This window comes from Podarcis cretensis (assembly GCF_951804945.1).
Source record: "Podarcis cretensis genome assembly, chromosome: 1".
Classification (NCBI taxonomy): Eukaryota; Metazoa; Chordata; class Lepidosauria; order Squamata; family Lacertidae; genus Podarcis; species Podarcis cretensis.
The window spans coordinates 121257957-121275880 of NC_137170.1; the positions used below are offsets into that span (position 1 = coordinate 121257957).

Here is a 17924-nt window from a genome sequence, read left to right on the forward strand (position 1 = left end):
CACAACAAGAAGTTATAATCATTGCCATTTTAATACTACTACTATTTCTCTCTTTTAAAAAAATAAAATAAAATTATCCACATGTACCCAGCCCATCAATCATGCTTCCTCATTAGGTAAGCAAATTACTGCTTTATTTTACTTTATTTAATTTCATTTCATGGCTCACCTACCATTCATCAAACAAATGATACCAGGGTGGGAAACACAAAATCAAACTCACAATACAACAATTCCATTATAAATAAAACCTAGTACAGTGGCACCTTGGTTCTCGAATGTAATCTGTTCCAGAAGTACGTTTGACTTCCAAAATGTTCAAAAACCAAGCCGCGGCTTCCAATTGGCTGCAGAAGCTTCCTGCAATCAAGCGGAAGCCGTGTTGGACATTTGGCTTCTGAAAAACGTTTGAAAACCGCAACACTTACTTCTGGGTTTTCGGCATTCAGGAGCCAATTTGTTTGTCAACTAAGCCGTTCGAGAACCAAGGTTCCACCGTATAATTATCAGGGTGTGTATGTGTGTGTACATGTATACACACACACACACACACTTCTGAATTTACTTTTTAAAATATTAAAAGCATGATGTATATATCATGATTGTGCATGGAACACATTTCTTTAAAATTAATAAAACAACAGGTCTCCTTCAGTAAGAACATTGGTTAGGATCAATAGTCGTGATATGCAGGGAAATTGCACATGCAGCCAAAACTTTGTTTGTTTGCATGTCTCTGCTACCTTTCGAAGAGGCAAGCCCCTTTTTTAATTCAATGCCCTATGTAGCTTGTCTCTTCAGGAGACAACTGCGAGCTCCCAAACACGAAAACAAGAAACAAAGCTCTAAGTAGCTTATGACATTTTCTTCCCCACCCCCGACACACTTATCACCTCTCTGGTTACCCTCATGTTGAAATTTTACTCTGTAAACATTCTCACATGCTCCCAACTTCGCTGAGGAGGTGGAAAAATCCAGGGGATTGGCTGGAAAATCCCTGGAGACTTATGGCATCTTTGCCATCTTTGCTGCATTCATGAATATACAAGCAGTGTATATACAAGACAAACAGGTACAGTGGTACCTTGGGTTAAAGACACTTCAGGTTACAGACGCTTCAGGTTACAGACTCCGCTAACCCAGAAATAGTGCTTCAGGTTAAGAACTTTGCTTCAGGATGAGAACAGGAATCATGCAGCGGCAACAGGAGTCCCCATTAGCTAAAGTGGTCTTCAGGTTAAGAACAGTTTCAGGTTAAGAACTGACCTCCGGAACGAATTAAGTTCTTAACCTGAGGTACCACTGTATTCCTAGAGCAGGGCCCTTAGCCCCCCTCTTCCAGGCATTTCAAACTAGTAACTCTCAGCTCTCATCTATTTCTGTCTCTCAGCTCAAAAATCCTCAACCCCCTAAAAATCATATCCCTAGATCGTATTTGTGTCTGATTCACAACACTGCAGTGTGTTGTCCATTTAGGAAACATCCAAAGCCATTAAAGGGACATTAATATGCGAGTTTCTTTGGTTTTTAAATCAAATTATTAACTTTTGTCAAGAAGCTCTTTAGGCAAAATGGTAACGACCACAGATCCATTCACAGGAAACTGGCAGCCAAACTTATATCAGTATTGACATATGTGCAAATATATTGTGTCTGGGTGAATTCCCCTCCCCTCCCAATGCCACGGGGCATTGCGGTGATTTTCAGGTGGGTGGGTAGGTAGAACCTGCAGAACTTTCAGGAGACTGGAGTGGATGAGGGCTTTTCATAAATTTATCTTTTTTTCTCCACTGTTACATTTTTACCTTTTTTGTGAGCAATACCTATGGAATTTGTACTGTGTGGCGTCTCATAAACACAAATAAAATCAAGTACTAAATACAGTGGAACCTCGGGTTACATACGCTTCAGGTTACAGACTCCGCTAACCCAGAAATATTACCTCAGGTTAAGAACTTTGCTTCAGGATGAGAACAGAAATCGTGCAGCAGCGGCGCAGCGGCAGCAGGAGGCCCCATTAGCTAAAGTGGTGCTTCAGGTTAAGAACAGTTTCAGGTTAAGAACGGACCTCCGGAACGAATTAAGTACTTAACCTGAAGTACCACTGTAGTAAAAATTAGAGACAAGGGAAGACACGTTGCCACTGCTGCAAGCAGCAACTTGGAAATGTGTCTGGAATGCCCCATGACAGGGCCGGCCCACCCATGAAGCAAACGTGAGGCGACTGCCTCAGGCAGCAGATCCCAATGTCAAACTTTCTTCCCGCCCCGCCCCCTCCATTCCTAATGTAGATCTTCCTTCACCCCTTCTTTCCTGGCAGGGAAGGGGGCACCATTTTGAGACCTGCCTTAGGTGCCAAAATGTCTTGGGCCAGCCTTGGCCCATGAGAATGATAACATGCAATGGTGTAGGGAAAACATGGAGCGGGAAGTAAGTCTGAACTTTTTCAGGGGCATATTTTCTGGGTGTTCCCCCACCCCCCACCTCATATCCCAGGGTTAAGTCCTGGTCTTGAAAACAGATGGTGGGAGCTGAACCCTATCACAAATTTAGTCCTGGGAGAAATGAAACAAAACTTGTTGTGTAACAAGAACACAAGTTATGGTTTCCTGGAAGCCTGGTTTAATTAAGGACAACGATGGAAAGAGCCACAAACCATAAAGAGGCAGTAGTTCCTCTCAAGTACCTATTTCCCAGTGTGTTGGCTTATGTAATTTGTGGCTTGTGGCTAAAAGGATTTCACTGCACCTCTGCTTGGCCACTTAATTCGTTAAGGCCTCATCCTGCGGCTGCTGAAGTCAAAGGGAACATTCATCACCTACAAATGTACCTTGCAGGACAGATTCTTGAAATGAATGGGCCACTTGACTGTGACACGTGTTAGTTGTTCGCATAGATCACACCTATGCCTGTCCTTTCCCCAAAACGTTGCAGCTTCTTTTTTTTATTGAGAAAAATGTTCCACCACCCATATTTGATATGTGGACTTATTATTTCTTTGACTGTCTTCAGCTGTATTATATCCTTCTGAATGTGGTTCTATCATCTGAATTGTGTAATGCACTGGCAGTGTTGATATGCTACTGTTGTGAAGGGACGTGGATGGTGCTGTGGTCTAAACCACTGAGCCTCTTGGGCTTGCCGATCGGAAGGTCGGCGGTTCGAATCCCCGTGATGGGGTGAGCTCCCGTTGCTCTGTCCCAGCTCCTGCCAACCTAGCAGTTAGAAAGCACGCCCAAAAGTGCAAGTAAATGGGTACCGCTGCGGCGGGAAGGTAAACAGTGTTTCTGTGCGCTCTGGTTTCTGTCACGGTGTCCCGTTGCGCCAGAAGTGGTTTCGTCATGCTGGCCACATGACCGGGAAAGCTGTCTGTGGACAAATGCCGGCTTCCTCAGTCTGAAAGTGAGATGAGCGCCGCAACCCCATAGTTGCCTTTGAGTGGACTTAAATGTACTGGGAGCCAATGTAGGTCTTTCAGGACCAGTGTTATGTGGTCTTGGCAGCCACTCCCAGTCACCAGCCTAGCTGCCGCATTCTGGATTAGTTGTAGTTTCCAGGTCACCTTCAAAGGTAACTGCCCTGGACACAGAATTGACCTGCGCCTCCATGGACAGCTGTGAGTCCAGAATGACTCCCAGGCTGCACACCTGGTCCTTCAGGGGCACAGTTACCCCATTCAGGACCAGGGAGCAGGGGGACTCTCCAAATGTAAACTGTAGTGGTGACTGCAAGGGAAAGAGTCCTTTGGAATAAATACAATAACTTACTTTTAAAAAATGTTTATGTTTATTGCATGTTTTTGGTTTATGCTGTGAGCCATCTCGAGTCCTGCGCTGGGAAAAAGGTTGAATATTAATCAATCAAATAAATAATCCAATTGCCTTAGCGGTTCGTGTTGGTTCTTGACCTTGGGTTTATAAAACAATGTCTAGAATCAAGGACTGCACTCCTGTGTGTGCTTTCTTAGAAGCGATCCCCAATAAAGTCTGTGGAACTAAGTAAACACCCATAGATTTGGGGTGCACAGTTTTTATAATTCTCATCAGCATCTAGTTTCTGTGAACATATTTGCTAATATAAATACAAAAAATAAGAATCAACCGATGAATTATTTTACTTGGCGTTACTGTGTTGCTACCAGAAACATCGTACAATCTACATTTGATTTCTTTATAAATATATAAAAAAAGACTCCATCAACCCTTTCAACTTTGTCAATGCAAAAATCAAATACAAGCACCGTTGCTCCCTTTGATCTGGTGTGGGAAAGGTTTTGCATGTGTTGAATGTATCATGTTCTTTTGAGGCATCCATTAGATCTTGACAGGTACAGTGAGTTGTATTGTAATACTTTGTTTAGAGATATTGTCAGATGAGTTGAAATGATAAATGGTGCCATCACGTGAATGTAAATCATCTGCTTCCCTTTTCAAAATGCCACTCAGACAAAAACTGAACAGCATAAGAGAGTCTTCTCTTGTGACTAAAGACTGCATATCAAGTGAGCGATTCAGCAACAGGCAAATTCTTAGGACTTCCTCAGCTAAAAAGTGAGGATTTCTCCTCAGAATCACTGCAAGAGGAGATACCAAGCCCATAGCGGGCCTCGGTCCTGTATACCTGAAGGAGCGTCTCCACCCCCATCGTTCTGCCCGGACACTGAGATCCAGCACCGAGGGCCTTCTGGCGGTTCCCTCATTGAGAGAAGTGAGGTTACAGGGAACCAGGCAGAGGGCCTTCTTGGTAGTGGCGCCTGCCCTGTGGAACGCCCTCCCACCAGATGTCAAAAAGATAAACAACTACCTGACATTTAGAAGACAACTTAAGGCAGCCCTGTTCAGGGAAGTTTTTAATGTGTGACATTTTAGTGTATTTTTGGTCTCTGTGGAAGCCACCCAGATAAATAAATAAATAAATAAATAAATAAATTATTATTATTATTATTATTATTATTATTATTATTATTATAGCTGTCAATGTTTCCTCACAAGAAAAGGGAAAAGTTGATAGCTATGACCAAGCCTCCCCCCCAAAAAAGTAATTTAGTATGGGGGACACTTCATCCCCCTGACCAAAACTCTGATTGTAATCGTAAGGGAAAGAGAAATCTGGAAGGCTGCTGAAGCAGATTTTTTTTTTTTGTAGTGATAGGTGACTTCAACTACTCTAGGTAATGGCCTACTTTATACTCCTCTATCTGAAAGGCTGTGGTGTCTGGATCAAATCTGATTTAAAGATAAGGATTCCTAAGAAGAGAGAGCAGGGGCCTTGAAGTTACCTATCAACATTTAAGGTCAGTCTTCCCCACTAGGATGACATGTATTTCTATTTAAATTATAGTAATCATTTCTAAATTTGCATCTTACATGTAAAGTAGCATTTGCAAACCTTGTCCCCTTTGCGGGGTAATACTTTTTCTTGTTTTGGGCAATGCATGATTGACTATCCTTGTAGCAGGAACCCCCCCACCCCAATCATTCTGTTTGTACAAACTTCACACACACTCACACTCACACACTACATACGCTATGCTTCTGTTATAAATTCATAGAAAATCAACCATACATTGGATTTGCACTGTTCCACTTTTATTTTACTCCATGAAGGAAAGACTACAAAATGGGGCAGACTTGATACAGGGCAGCCATAATCCCTTCAGCATCCCAGCACATACACAGGTGCCCTGCCCAGTTGCTATGCCAACCCTGATGGTCCCAGACAGAAGACAATCAAGATCACAAAGAACTTGCATATGGGAGTGGATTCAGCATGGACTGAAACAAAGGACACTGATCAGATCTTCCCTCAGGGGGCAGGAAACTGCAAACCCCCCTTTGTCTCCTGGAAGTGACTCATGGGGAGGGGGGAAAGGAGGAACCAGCCAGGTGACAAGACACTCAAGTTACCACCAACTCCTCCCTCAACCCCTCCTTTCTGTAATGTATGCATGATGTTTCTGGGGCTGGGCTAGACCTAGAGGAGGGGAATTTCAAAAGTTTTTATAAGGTCTTGCACACCATTTTTCTGTGTCTTTCCTCTCACCTGCAAGTGAGGGGAGCACCCTGTCGCGACAGTCTTTCTTCAATAAAGACCAAGCCTACAGGCTGCTGATTTGCTCCAATTTACTCTGGTTGGTGTCTTTACTTTTTGTCCAAGGGAGCCCTCAGATTTTTCCGGTAACATCCTGAACTACTCACACAAGTTACGACAAAGATAGGCAATTTCAAGATTCAATAAATACGTGTGTTAAAGAAGGAATTGCACTGAGTTGGCTAGATTTAATCTTACGTGTTGCTCAAGATTTGAGAAATGCCCACTTATAAACAGATCTGTGTAGATGGTCACGAATAAATGGAAATATTTTTCAGAATAGCTTTAATACTACATCCGAAAAGAGCAAAAAGCACTCCCAAGTAATGTAGTTTTGAGTTGTTTCCCATTAAAAAAAATAATCTTTTTTTTTTCTTTTTTAAAAAGGCTAAACAAAAGCAACATACTCTGTGGACAGTGGAATTGAGCCAAAGATTTGCCTGTGCTTGTAGATACGCAGAGCTCACTTTGTGTTCTGCAAAGCAAAGCTGTGTGAGGCTTTGCCCAATTTGAGCTCTCCATATTTTCCTTGCAAATATTGGTCATTACATGTGTTTCTGACAGTGGAGCTTCCTAGAACACATCTCTCTCCCCCATGACAGTTTTCCACTGCACAGTGCCAGCAGCTTATTCTTCCTCTCAATTCATTACAAGTCTTAAATATGGTTTTCACAAAAACATAACCATATTTTGACATTCATGTTGGTAGCCTGCTGACAGCTTTCAGATGTGCTTGGATAATCAAGCAACTCTTTCATCAATATAAGAAGCATTTAGCAAAACATAAAAAACCCAAAATATTGTATAGGTAGTGAGCTTTCAGAAAAATAATCTTTGAATGATTGATTATCTGTTTCAGGGATTCTTGTGAAAATTGGATAGCCCAGATACAGTGGTACCTCGGGTTAAGTACTTAATTCGTTCCGGAGGTCCGTTCTTAACCTGAAACTGTTCTTAACCTGAAGCACTACTTTAGCTAATGGGGCCTCCTGCTGCCGCCGCGCCACCAGAGCACGATTTCTGTTCTCACCCTGAAGCAAAGTTCTTAACCTGAAGCACTATTTCTGGGTTAGCGGAGTCTGTAACCTGAAGTATAAGTAACCCGAGGTACCACTGTATTGGTATCATCTTTAAAACATCAGCACCCTCCAGCACTTCGTAATGCCACCCAATATTTCTGTGTGACTTTATATTATCTGCTATGTTTGTCTCTCTTTTATGTTATATTGGCAGGGTTCTTTTACGCTAGAACTTACCAGAACCCAGTTCTGGCACCTCTCAGGTGGGTGCCATTGCCATTCTAAGAGAACAAGAGAGGTGTTCATTGTGGGTTTTGGCAAATCTTTTTCTAGAAAAATAGTGCTGTAATTTTTTTTTAAATTAAGAGTTATTCTATTGTATAGTTTTCATCACTGGAAGTCACCCTCAGTAATGCACTAGAAGGGCAGGATATAGATTCTCATATATATATATTTCTCAGTTTTGCCGTTGATGATAGCCAAGTGTAAGACCAGTTCACAGCATCTTAAAGTGTCAAGGCAAAGGATTGAATATGCATTAGCAATGACCACAGGCTTTTTGAAGCTCCACTGTCCAGCTACAGGTTGCGATGGGATATCAGCCCACGGATTGCTGAACCCCACCTTGAGCATTTGCGTGTTCAGACCCAGAGACCTCCCCCCTAAATAAATTCACACATGATTCAAATTTTGGTTTGGTTTTTGGCAGAATTTAGGCCACAACTTTACTGATTACAGAAAGTGAGTGGTTGCATAGGCTCTGGTTCGACTAGCTCCCTGCCATGCAGGTAGCACTGACCCAGGGTTCCAGCATAGGTCAGCCAAGGGTGAACACCTGGATAAGTGGAAAGCCGGGAACGGGCTAACTCTGCCACCCAAATGTCCCCCTGGACTCAGGCACGGGCACAACCCCCTCTCAGGGGTTGACCAAACCATTGAGTCCCTGGATTCCTTTAATGGAATACCCTTCACATAGGGATGGTGAGAGCATTCTCCCATCCCTATCACTTGAACCAGAGCCTATCCGCAACCTTGCAAGTTGTGACGATTTGCTATGCGGCAGGTCGAAACCCAAATGGCAACAGCCAATCAGAAAAGTGGGGGAAATTCCTGCCGTGCCCCTGTCCCAATGACAGACGACACACAACGGCATAGCAAGGTCAAGCGCAAAGCCCTAAAAGTAGGGAGAGGTGGGCAGGTGTTCTGAATGCACACGCCGAAAGAGGAAGCTCTGGGTCACGTACATGGGCATAAATAGGTCCCTCGAACCGTTTGGACTGCGTCCCATTGGCCAGATTGCACCCAGCTTCGAGGGACCTACCAATCGGGTGTTGTGGCTGACCAATCGTACCCACCCACAACACAGGGTGTCGGTTGTCCAGGTCTCACTGCAATACGTGCCCTCTTTAAGGGAGGACCCGATTTACTTGCTAGCCCTGGATATGTCCTGAACGACACAGAATTTTGGAGTAACAATACAGCAAGCCGGCATCTGTGGGACCACATGAACATACCAAAAGCAACTAAATTTAACACTGAAATATTATTTTTCATCATCCTTCCTGTTTCCTTTGTGACTCAACAGCCATATGGTTAGCAGCAGCAGCCACATGTGGAGGGGTGGGACTTTTATTGGGCCAAACAAAACTAGAAAATGGGCGTAGATCTTAATTTCCCATGGAACTAAGACTCTTCTTCTGTGAAAAAATGTTGTGATTCTCATATAAATCCAATGGTCATTAAGGCATGTGTCCAGCACTCTACAGAACCAATCAAAATTCATTGACCACAAGCTGAAGGTGAGCATTATAAGCCACAATTGGCATCTTAACACGATACATACGGCACGATACAGCTGCATACAAGATTGATTGAGATGACCCACGCACGCATCTAACAAGCTGTCTATCTCTCGCTGGCAGAATCAGCCAATCGCCAGCACACAAACAGCAGTGACAACCAATCAACTACAGCCCTTCCGCAGCTCTCTACTGAGTGACCATACCTTAAGGAGTGTCTTCACCCCCGGGGGGCCACCAGGGGGCACACTGGAAGATGGCCGACAATAACATCTCTCTGACCCACACGAGGTAATTAAGAGGCTGTGATGGGAGTATGCAGCCTCCATTGCCCCCCCAAGGGAATGGGGGGGGACTGCCTTGCCTGCTGTGCCCATAATTCACCCCCAGATTCGAAAGAATGGGGTGAGGGCACTAGGCACGAAGCCCTCGGGTGGGTCTGGCTCTCCCGGACGCTGTCTCTGATCGCACACTGGTTTGCATCAATTCAAAATATATAATTGGAAACAGAAGCAAATGCACATACTTCAAGTGAAGATCGGGAGTAAAGACTGCTGATTAATGGGATCTCTGTGAGCGGAGCGACGGGCTGGACAATAAATCAAGTGAAGACTCATCATTAAAAGATCGGTATGTCGGAGCGAAACAGAAAGGGGGGGAGGAAAAACTTTTCTTTTTTTTGTCTTATGTGAGTACCCAATAATCCTCCCTCCCAGAGAGAAAGAATCATTGCAAATTACTAATCACAAGCAGGAGATTAAGAACTGTGTGGAAATAAATTACTGATCAAAGAGAGGACTGGTGGGAACGTCTGATGGAAAGAAAGCTTTGTGACGCAGTTTCAAATGGAGATTTGTTAAGACAGGCCTGCTCACAGGAGGACGAGGGGGAGGAGGACCATGGTCATCGGAATGTGAATGTATGGTTATCGGAATGTGGATTTGACCTGGCAGGGCCCCCTGAGATACAGTTTCGCAGGCCTGTGAAAATCAACGGACAGACTGTGGGAATGTTTTTTGTGGAGGTGTGGAAATGGCGTCTGTCCTTTATGTGATATGGCTCTTGGAGAGTGTAAAATCCACACAGGATATGTTTGTTTTCAACCCGCTTGTGAAGATTATCAGAGATCACAAAGAAAGGAATATATGATAACAACAAGAAGATGAGGAAAATAACAAAGAGACTATCTGGACAGAACTGGATAGAACTGTGTAATTAAAGCAGCAACAAGAGTGATGTTTGGATCCCTTTCGGAGCTCGAAGTATGGGTACCCCCAATAAAATTTTAAAAATCTGGCTGTATAATTTGGAACTAATGTGATTTGGAATTAATGTGATTTGATTGGCCTGTTAATAAAAATTATTTGAAAAAAAAAGAGTGTCTTCACCCCCATCGTTCTGCCCGGGCACTGAAGTCCAGCTCCAACGGCCTTCTGGTGGTTCCTTCACAGCGAGAAGCCAAGTTACAGGGAACCAGGCAGAGGGCCTTCTTGGCAGTGGCACCTGCCCTGTGGAACGCCCTCCCATCAGATGTCAAGGAAATAAACAACTACTTGACTTTTAGAAGACATATGAAGGCAGCCCTGTTTAGGGAAGTATTTAATGTTTTATCGCTTTTTAAAATATTATTATTATTATTATTATTATTATTATTATTATTACAGTGGTACCTTGGGTTAAGTACTTAATTCGTTCCGGAGGTCCATTCTTAACCTGAAACTGTTCTTAACCTGAAGCACCACTTTAGTTAATGGGGCTTCCTGCTGCTGCTGCTGCACCGCCGGAACACGATTTCTGTTCTCATCCTGAAGCAAAGTTCTTAACCTGAAGCACTATTTCTGGGTTAGCGGAGTCTGTAACCTGAAGCGTATGTAACCCAAGGTACCACTGTATTATTATTCTGATGGGAGCTGCCCAGAGAGCCTGGGGAAACCCAGCCAGATGGGCAGGGTATAGATGATAAATGATGATGATGATGATGATGATGATGACAACATGGTTTGTTGCCATTTAATGTGCAAAGAAGCCCAGTGATTCAGAGAACAAGCATTTTTTGTTTCCACACGCTTTCCCTCTCACCTCTCTTTGGACAGACTAACCAAAACTCACCAGTTTTCTTCACAACTCAGACCGGAAGCAAAGCTCATCGGCTGTGTATCCGATGGGCAGCCACTGCTCTTCTTCATTCTGATGTAATTTTTGCGAGCTAAGTATCCCCTGAAAGCTAAGCAGACAGAAAGAAAGGTAAGGTTAAAACATGGGGCAAGAGTCCCCGTACTGTTGTGGCAGAAGAAGGACAAACATATTTGTCCAAGGCCTGAGAAACAAAATTAATTTGTTCATAGTGCTTACAAAACGCGTGGTATCTGTATGGAGGGATGGTCTCTATATGTCAAGGGCCCTGCGGTGGGAAAAACACCTTGGCATGGATTCAACTTTCATTGAGTGTGACGCTGCCATGAAATCCCACTTTCCTGAGAGATAAAAGGTAAAGGTAAAGGTACCCCTGCCCGTACGGGCCAGTCTTGACAGACTCTGGGGTTGTGCGCCCATCTCACTTAAGAGGCCAGGGGCCAGCGCTGTCCGGAGACACTTCCGGGTCACGTGGCCAGCGTGACATCGCTGCTCTGGCGAGCCAGAGCCGCACACGGAAACGCCGTTTACCTTCCCGCTGGTAAGCGGTCCCTATTTATCTACTTGCACCTGGAGGTGCTTTCGAACTGCTAGGTTGGCAGGCGCTGGGACCGAGCAGCGGGAGCGCACCCCGCCGCAGGGATTCGAACCGCCGACCTTTCGATCGGCAAGTCCTAGGTGCTGAGGCTTTAACCCACAGCGCCACCTGCGTCCATCCTGAGAGATAGGTAAAGGTAAAGGTACCCCTGCCCGTACGGGCCAGTCTTGACAGACTCTGGGGTTGTGCGCCCATCTCACTTAAGAGGCCAGGGGCCAGCGCTGTCCGGAGACACTTCCGGGTCACGTGGCCAGCGTGACATCGCTGCTCTGGCGAGCCAGAGCCGCACACGGAAACGCCGTTTACCTTCCCGCTGGTAAGCGGTCCCTATTTATCTACTTGCACCCGGAGGTGCTTTCGAACTGCTAGGTTGGCAGGCGCTGGGACCGAGCAGCGGGAGCGCACCCCGCCGCGGGGATTCGAACCGCCGACCTTTCGATCGGCAAGCCCTAGGCACTGAGGCTTTAACCCACAGCGCCACCTGCGTCCCTATCCTGAGAGATAGTCCCACTGAATTCAACAGGACTTGCTTCTGAGCAAACATGGTTAGGCTTGCAGTCTAAAATGCAGTAGACTCAAGCTGAAGCAAACAGTGGTGCAGGAAAGATTGTTATGTTACAAATGAGCAGAGTCTAACATAAAATAAAAATATCTATCTATCTGATCAGCAACTTATCTTTTTTTGAAATAATTTTTATTTGATTTTACAAGTGTAAAGTTATAACAAACAAAATACATCTCCATATTTAGAGATTTGTCCTAATCTCTGGACTTCCCACCATCCCCTCCATCAGTCCTTTTGTCAACCTTTTCAACTGCATATTATTTCATAATCCATGTTCTATATCTCTCCATATTGTCCATGACAATTGCTACATTATAAGTGTTATTAGAATCCTGATAATGTTTCCATCTGCTTACAGTGGTCTCCTAGATAAATTATAATCCCGCCCACCATTCTTTACTGAAGTTTTTGTCTTCTTGGTTCCTGAGTTTTCCGGTCAGTTTTGACATTTCATCGTACTCCAACAGCTTGATTTGCCATTGCTCTCTGGTAGGGACTTTGTTGTCTTTCCATCTCTGGGCTGATCAGCAACTTATCAATCCATATATATAACCTCGGGTTAAGTACAGTGGTACCTCAGGTTACATACGCTTCAGGTTACACACTCCACTAAGCCAGAAATAGTGCTTCAGGTTAAGAACTTTGCTTCAGGATAAGAACAGAAATCGGGCTCTGGGGGCACAGCAGCAGCAGGAGGCCCCATTAGCTAAAGTGGTGCTTCAGGTTAAGAACACTTTCAGGTTAAGAACGGACCTCCAGAACGAATTAAGTACTTAACCTGAGGTACCACTGTACTTAATTCGTTCTGGAGGTGTGTTCTTAACTTGAAACTGTTCTTAATCTGAAGCACCACTTTAGCTAATGGGGCTTCCTGCTGCTGCTGCGCCGCCGGAGCACGATTTCTGTTCTCATCCTGAAGCAAAGTTCTTAATCTGAGGTAATATTTCTGGGTTAGAAGAGTCTGTAACCTGAAGCGTATGTAACCTGAAGAGTATGTAATCTGAAGCGTATGTAATCCGAGGTACCAGTGTGTGTGTGTGTGTGTGTGTGTGTGTGTGTGTGTGTGTGTACACCCCCCCAACACTCTGCTGTGACCAAGGAGCAGAATCTAAGGAACAGTGTGTGTCTGTGTACTACATACATGATACACACTTGAGGAAGCCCCACAAGTATGGAGAAGACAGCCTTGCCTGCGCAGCATTAGATCAATGAAGCAATATGAACCATTCACTTAAAAGGGAAAAAGACAAGGGCCCATATGGGGATATGATTGCAACAGGGACTAAACTTACTCCTTCACTCTGGTCACTCCAGCCATTAAGAACTATTCCTAATCCTGTCTCACCACCTTTTGAAACCATCTATTCTAGGTTCTGCTTGTTGCTCATACTAGAATGTGCTAAACTTTGAGAAATTGTCTTTAAACACCCACACCTGTTGATTAGATAAACAGATGATTTGTTATTTCAGATTCTTAACTCATTTGTAATGTTGCCATTTTTCCAGCAGCGTTTACTGCTTCAGTTAAAAGCATGCAGCATTTTATTCTCTTAAAAAAACCAAAAAACCCCTCATTCTTGTCCTGGTTCATTCTATAGGCTAGATTACACAACTATTATTTGTCATTTTTATAAATGTTTCAAAGGTTGCAACTCTATGGAGAAACATAACATAAATGCAAACCAGCAGAACCAAACCCTCCAACATTTCTCTGATGAAAATAGGGATGTCTTATTCATCATCATAATTAGTTTATTTTATTTAAATGCCGCCCATCTGACTGGGTTGCTGCAGCCACTCTGGGAAGCTTTTAGCATATAGAAAAACATAACAAGTCGTTAAACATTAAAAAACTTCCCTATACAGGACTGCCTTCAGATATCTTCTAATGGCTGTATAGTTACTTATTTCCTTGGCTCGGGGGTTGCATAACTCCATACCCTCCAACATTTCTCTGGTGAAAATAGGGATGGCCTAAGAAACATTCCGGGATCAAATCAGAAACCAAGATAGCTTCTGTAAATCTGGGACTGACCCTGGAAAACAGGAACACTTGGAGGGTCTGCAGAACACTTTCCTCAATATTGGTGGCTACGCAAAGAACCACTGTGTTCACAAAGTCACTTTGGTACTGCAGTTTCACATGGCACTGTAGGGATAGGTTTGTCAGAGGCTATCATGCAGAGAAAAAGAAGCATTTGTTCCAGCTGTCTGTGAATGGATGTGATGGCAAGATCTGATGCTATGAAACAAAAGACTCAAGGCAGATTTGAAAAGGACACGGAGGTCTTGCAAGGCAGGCGTTATGTAGATCAGATTTACCAGTGGATCTGGTCCAAATCTGACCCCTTGAGGGGGATGATGAGGCTTGCTCCCACCCCCAATTGTGAACGCAGAAACATTAAGAGAGTTACTACATTGATTTTGATGTATTTTTAATCTTTGTTGGAAGCCGCTCAGAGTGGCTGGGGAAACCCAGCCAGATGGGCAGGGTACAAATAATAAATTATTATTATTATTATATTATATTATTATTATTATTATTGGGACTTGCCAGGGATTGCTAGGGATTGGCCCTAGCTTCAACTCCTTTCCCAAAGCAGCCCACTGGCAGAACTAGCTGCTGATGAAAGAGTCCTATGATCTTCCCTGCTTCCCACTTTGCTGAACAAATAATGCCAGCAGCAAATCAATGCAAATATGAATGGGTTTGAAACACGCCACGGTGCAGGAATACCAGGGACAGCTCACTCGCTGTAGCGTTTAGATAGATGCAAATCATTTCCCAGCAAAGATGTTTACAGAATATCCTGTTAGCGTAAGAAGGTGGGCAGGAGAGAGGGGTGGGAGGGAAAGCTGACGTCAGGTGGAGGAGCCATCACAGCTATTTGCATCGCTGACTATCCCTAGTTTTGACACTAAGCACTTGGCTCAAGGAGTGTGAAATTAGCAGGCACACACTGCTAGTGCCCCAGGAACAATCCCCACATCAATGAAGAAGAATGATTACCAGCTGCCACTTTATTTTCACCTTATGCATTTAATAATATTCTCCGATGCACTGCCATAATGAATTAGATCCCCATCTTCGCATTGCTAATGATGGGACTATTAAGACTCAGGGCCAACGGAGTAAGACTTGAAATGAATATTGCTATCGTTTTATTATTAGTCATTTGGGGGGAGGTGTATCTGGTGCACTGGGAATACTGATACAGTATTGACATAAAACGAGACTCCCCTCAGCTTCAACAGACAGCACATCAAGATTGCTGTTACGTACAGGAGATGGGTGCATTGCATTCCTAGAAAACGTGCTGAGGCGTATCGGTCATTCATGGTGTGGTTCAAATTTGGTAAACAAGAAAGAGGGTGCCTCCGACTCCACTCCCCAATTATCTCCAGGAGAAACCAATGCTGTAGGACCTGATTTAGGCAAGCCTACCGCAACTGGTAGGGACTGGTAGGGATGCGGGTGGCACTGTGGGTTAAACCACAGAGCCTAAGGGCTTGCCGTTTGGAAGGTCAGCGGTTTGAATCCCTGCGACGGGGTGAGCTCCTGTTGCTCGGTCCCTGCTCCTGCCAACCTAACAGTTCGAAAGCATGTCAAAGTGCAAGTAGATAAATAGGTACCGCTCCAGCGGGAAGGTAAACGGCGTTTCCGTGCGCTGCTCTGCTTTGCCAGAAGCGGCTTAGTCATGCTGGCCACATGACCCGAAGCTGTACGCCAGCTCCCTTGGCCAATAAAGCGAGATGAGCACTGCAACCCCAGAGTCGTCCGTGACTGGGCCTAAGGGTCAGGGGTCCCTTTACCTTTTACCCCAACTGGTACCCTCTAGTCTAGATCAGTGATGACCAAACCTGACCCTCCAACTGTTTTGGGACTACAACTCCCCTAATCCCCAGCGAACAGGACCAGTGGTTGGGTATGATGGGAATTATAGTCGGAAAACAACTGGAGGGCCAAGTTTGGCCATCACTGCTCTAGATGGTTTAGACTACAACTCCCATGATCCCTAAGGCAGCAGAGTTATGGTAGCTAGGGATGATGGAAGTTGCAATCAAAGCATATATTAAAACTAACATCTTTTTAGATGCCAGGTAACAGTAGATTTGTTTGTTTGTACTTCTGTTTAATGTAACTATGTTGCTTAGACTGATAATTCTCTTAATTGTTTGCCATTTTAGATTTTTTATGTGGAAAGACAGAGAAAGAGAGAGAGTTTTGATTCTATCAATGTTTAATTGTTTTACATGATTCTTCCCATGTTTTTAAGCTGTTCTTATTCTTATCTGTAAGCCACCTTGAGTCCTTGTCGGGGGAAAAAGATGGGGAATAACCATAAAAAAGTTAGCTGACTGCTTTTCACTGGCTAGGGTATGAGGGCAGTGAGTGCTAGAGGCTTCACCCATCTGCCCAGATTTTTTGAGACTAAGCAAGGGCCATTTTTTTCATATATGGTCGACATGTAAAAAAAAGAGAGAAAAGCTAAAGGTTTTTGGGAAATGATAAATAATGAAATGAAGATGTTCAAATGGGCTATTCCCAAAAGACCCAAAGCTTTTCTTATAAGGATAATAGGGACGGACATTCTGAAGAAAATAATCAAACTACTTATGGATGTGACAAGAGTAGCTAGAATGCTATATGCATTGAAATGGAAAGAATAGAAGGTACCAATGAGGAAGGAATGGCTTTTAAATGTAATGGACTATGCTGAAATCGCAAAGCCGACAGCAATATTAAGAGATCAAAATGATGAACTTTTTAATAGAAGAATGGAGGCCCTTTTGGGGACTGTTTGAAAAAGTACTACAATCAAATGAAACGGCGGGCAGGATTTGAGATACGAGCAGAGGATGAAAAATGATACAAGTAATCGTTATCAGAGGAATTTCTGGAAGAGATAAGCGTTTGGTATATAACACAAGAGAAAAGGGTTTGAACAAGAAAACTGGGGAAGTGGGGGTGGGAAGTCAGTATTTAGAATCCTAGAACTGTAGAGCTGGAAGGGACCCTGAGGATCATCTAGTCCAGCCCTCTGCAATGCAGGAATATGCAGCTGCTTCATACAGGGACGCGGGTGGCGCTGTGGGTTAAACCACAGAGCCTAGGGCTTGCCGATCAGAAGGTCAGCAGTTCGAATCCCCGCGACGGAGTGAGCTCCTGTTGCTCGGTCCCTGCTCCTGCCAACCTAGCAGTTCAAAAGCACGTCAAAGTGCAAGTAGATAAATAGGTGCCGCTCTGGCGGGAAGGTAAACAGCATTTCTGTGCACTGCTCTGGTTCGCCAGAAGCGGCTTAGTCATGCTGGCCACATGACCCGGAAGCTGTATGCCGGCTCCCTCGGCCAGTAAAGCGAGATGAGCGCCGCAACCCCAGAGTCGGCCATGGCTGGACCTAATGGTCAGGGGTCCCTTTACCTTTTACATACACGGATCGAACCTGCAACCTTGGGGTTATCAGCACCACACTCTAACCTAATGAAACAATGCGACTGTTAAATTTGAAGTCAATTTGAAGTCAAAAAAAAAAAAGGAAATTCAATAACAATTATATCAAAGCAGAGAGATACTGAGCAACAATGAGCAGAAATTATTAATCCTGCAGCCACCTCTTTACTTCCAGTTTAAATAAGTGCAGGACTTCAAATTCTAGGATCAGCTTTCTCCTTCCTCAACTCTACAGTGACTTGTTCTGTGGCAGCACTATGCAGTGGTA

General features: G+C 44.2%; 1 protein-coding gene across 1 annotated transcript in view; it reads right to left on the reverse strand.

Annotated features, from left to right (window-relative positions):
- Positions 1–17924, reverse strand: part of MYO3B (myosin IIIB) — a 294124-nt gene that overhangs the window by 64621 nt on the left and 211579 nt on the right. The window contains exon 31 of the mRNA XM_079981556.1: positions 11018–11132. Coding sequence (XP_079837682.1) covers positions 11018–11132 — 115 coding nt within the window. The remainder of the gene's footprint in view (positions 1–11017; positions 11133–17924) is intronic.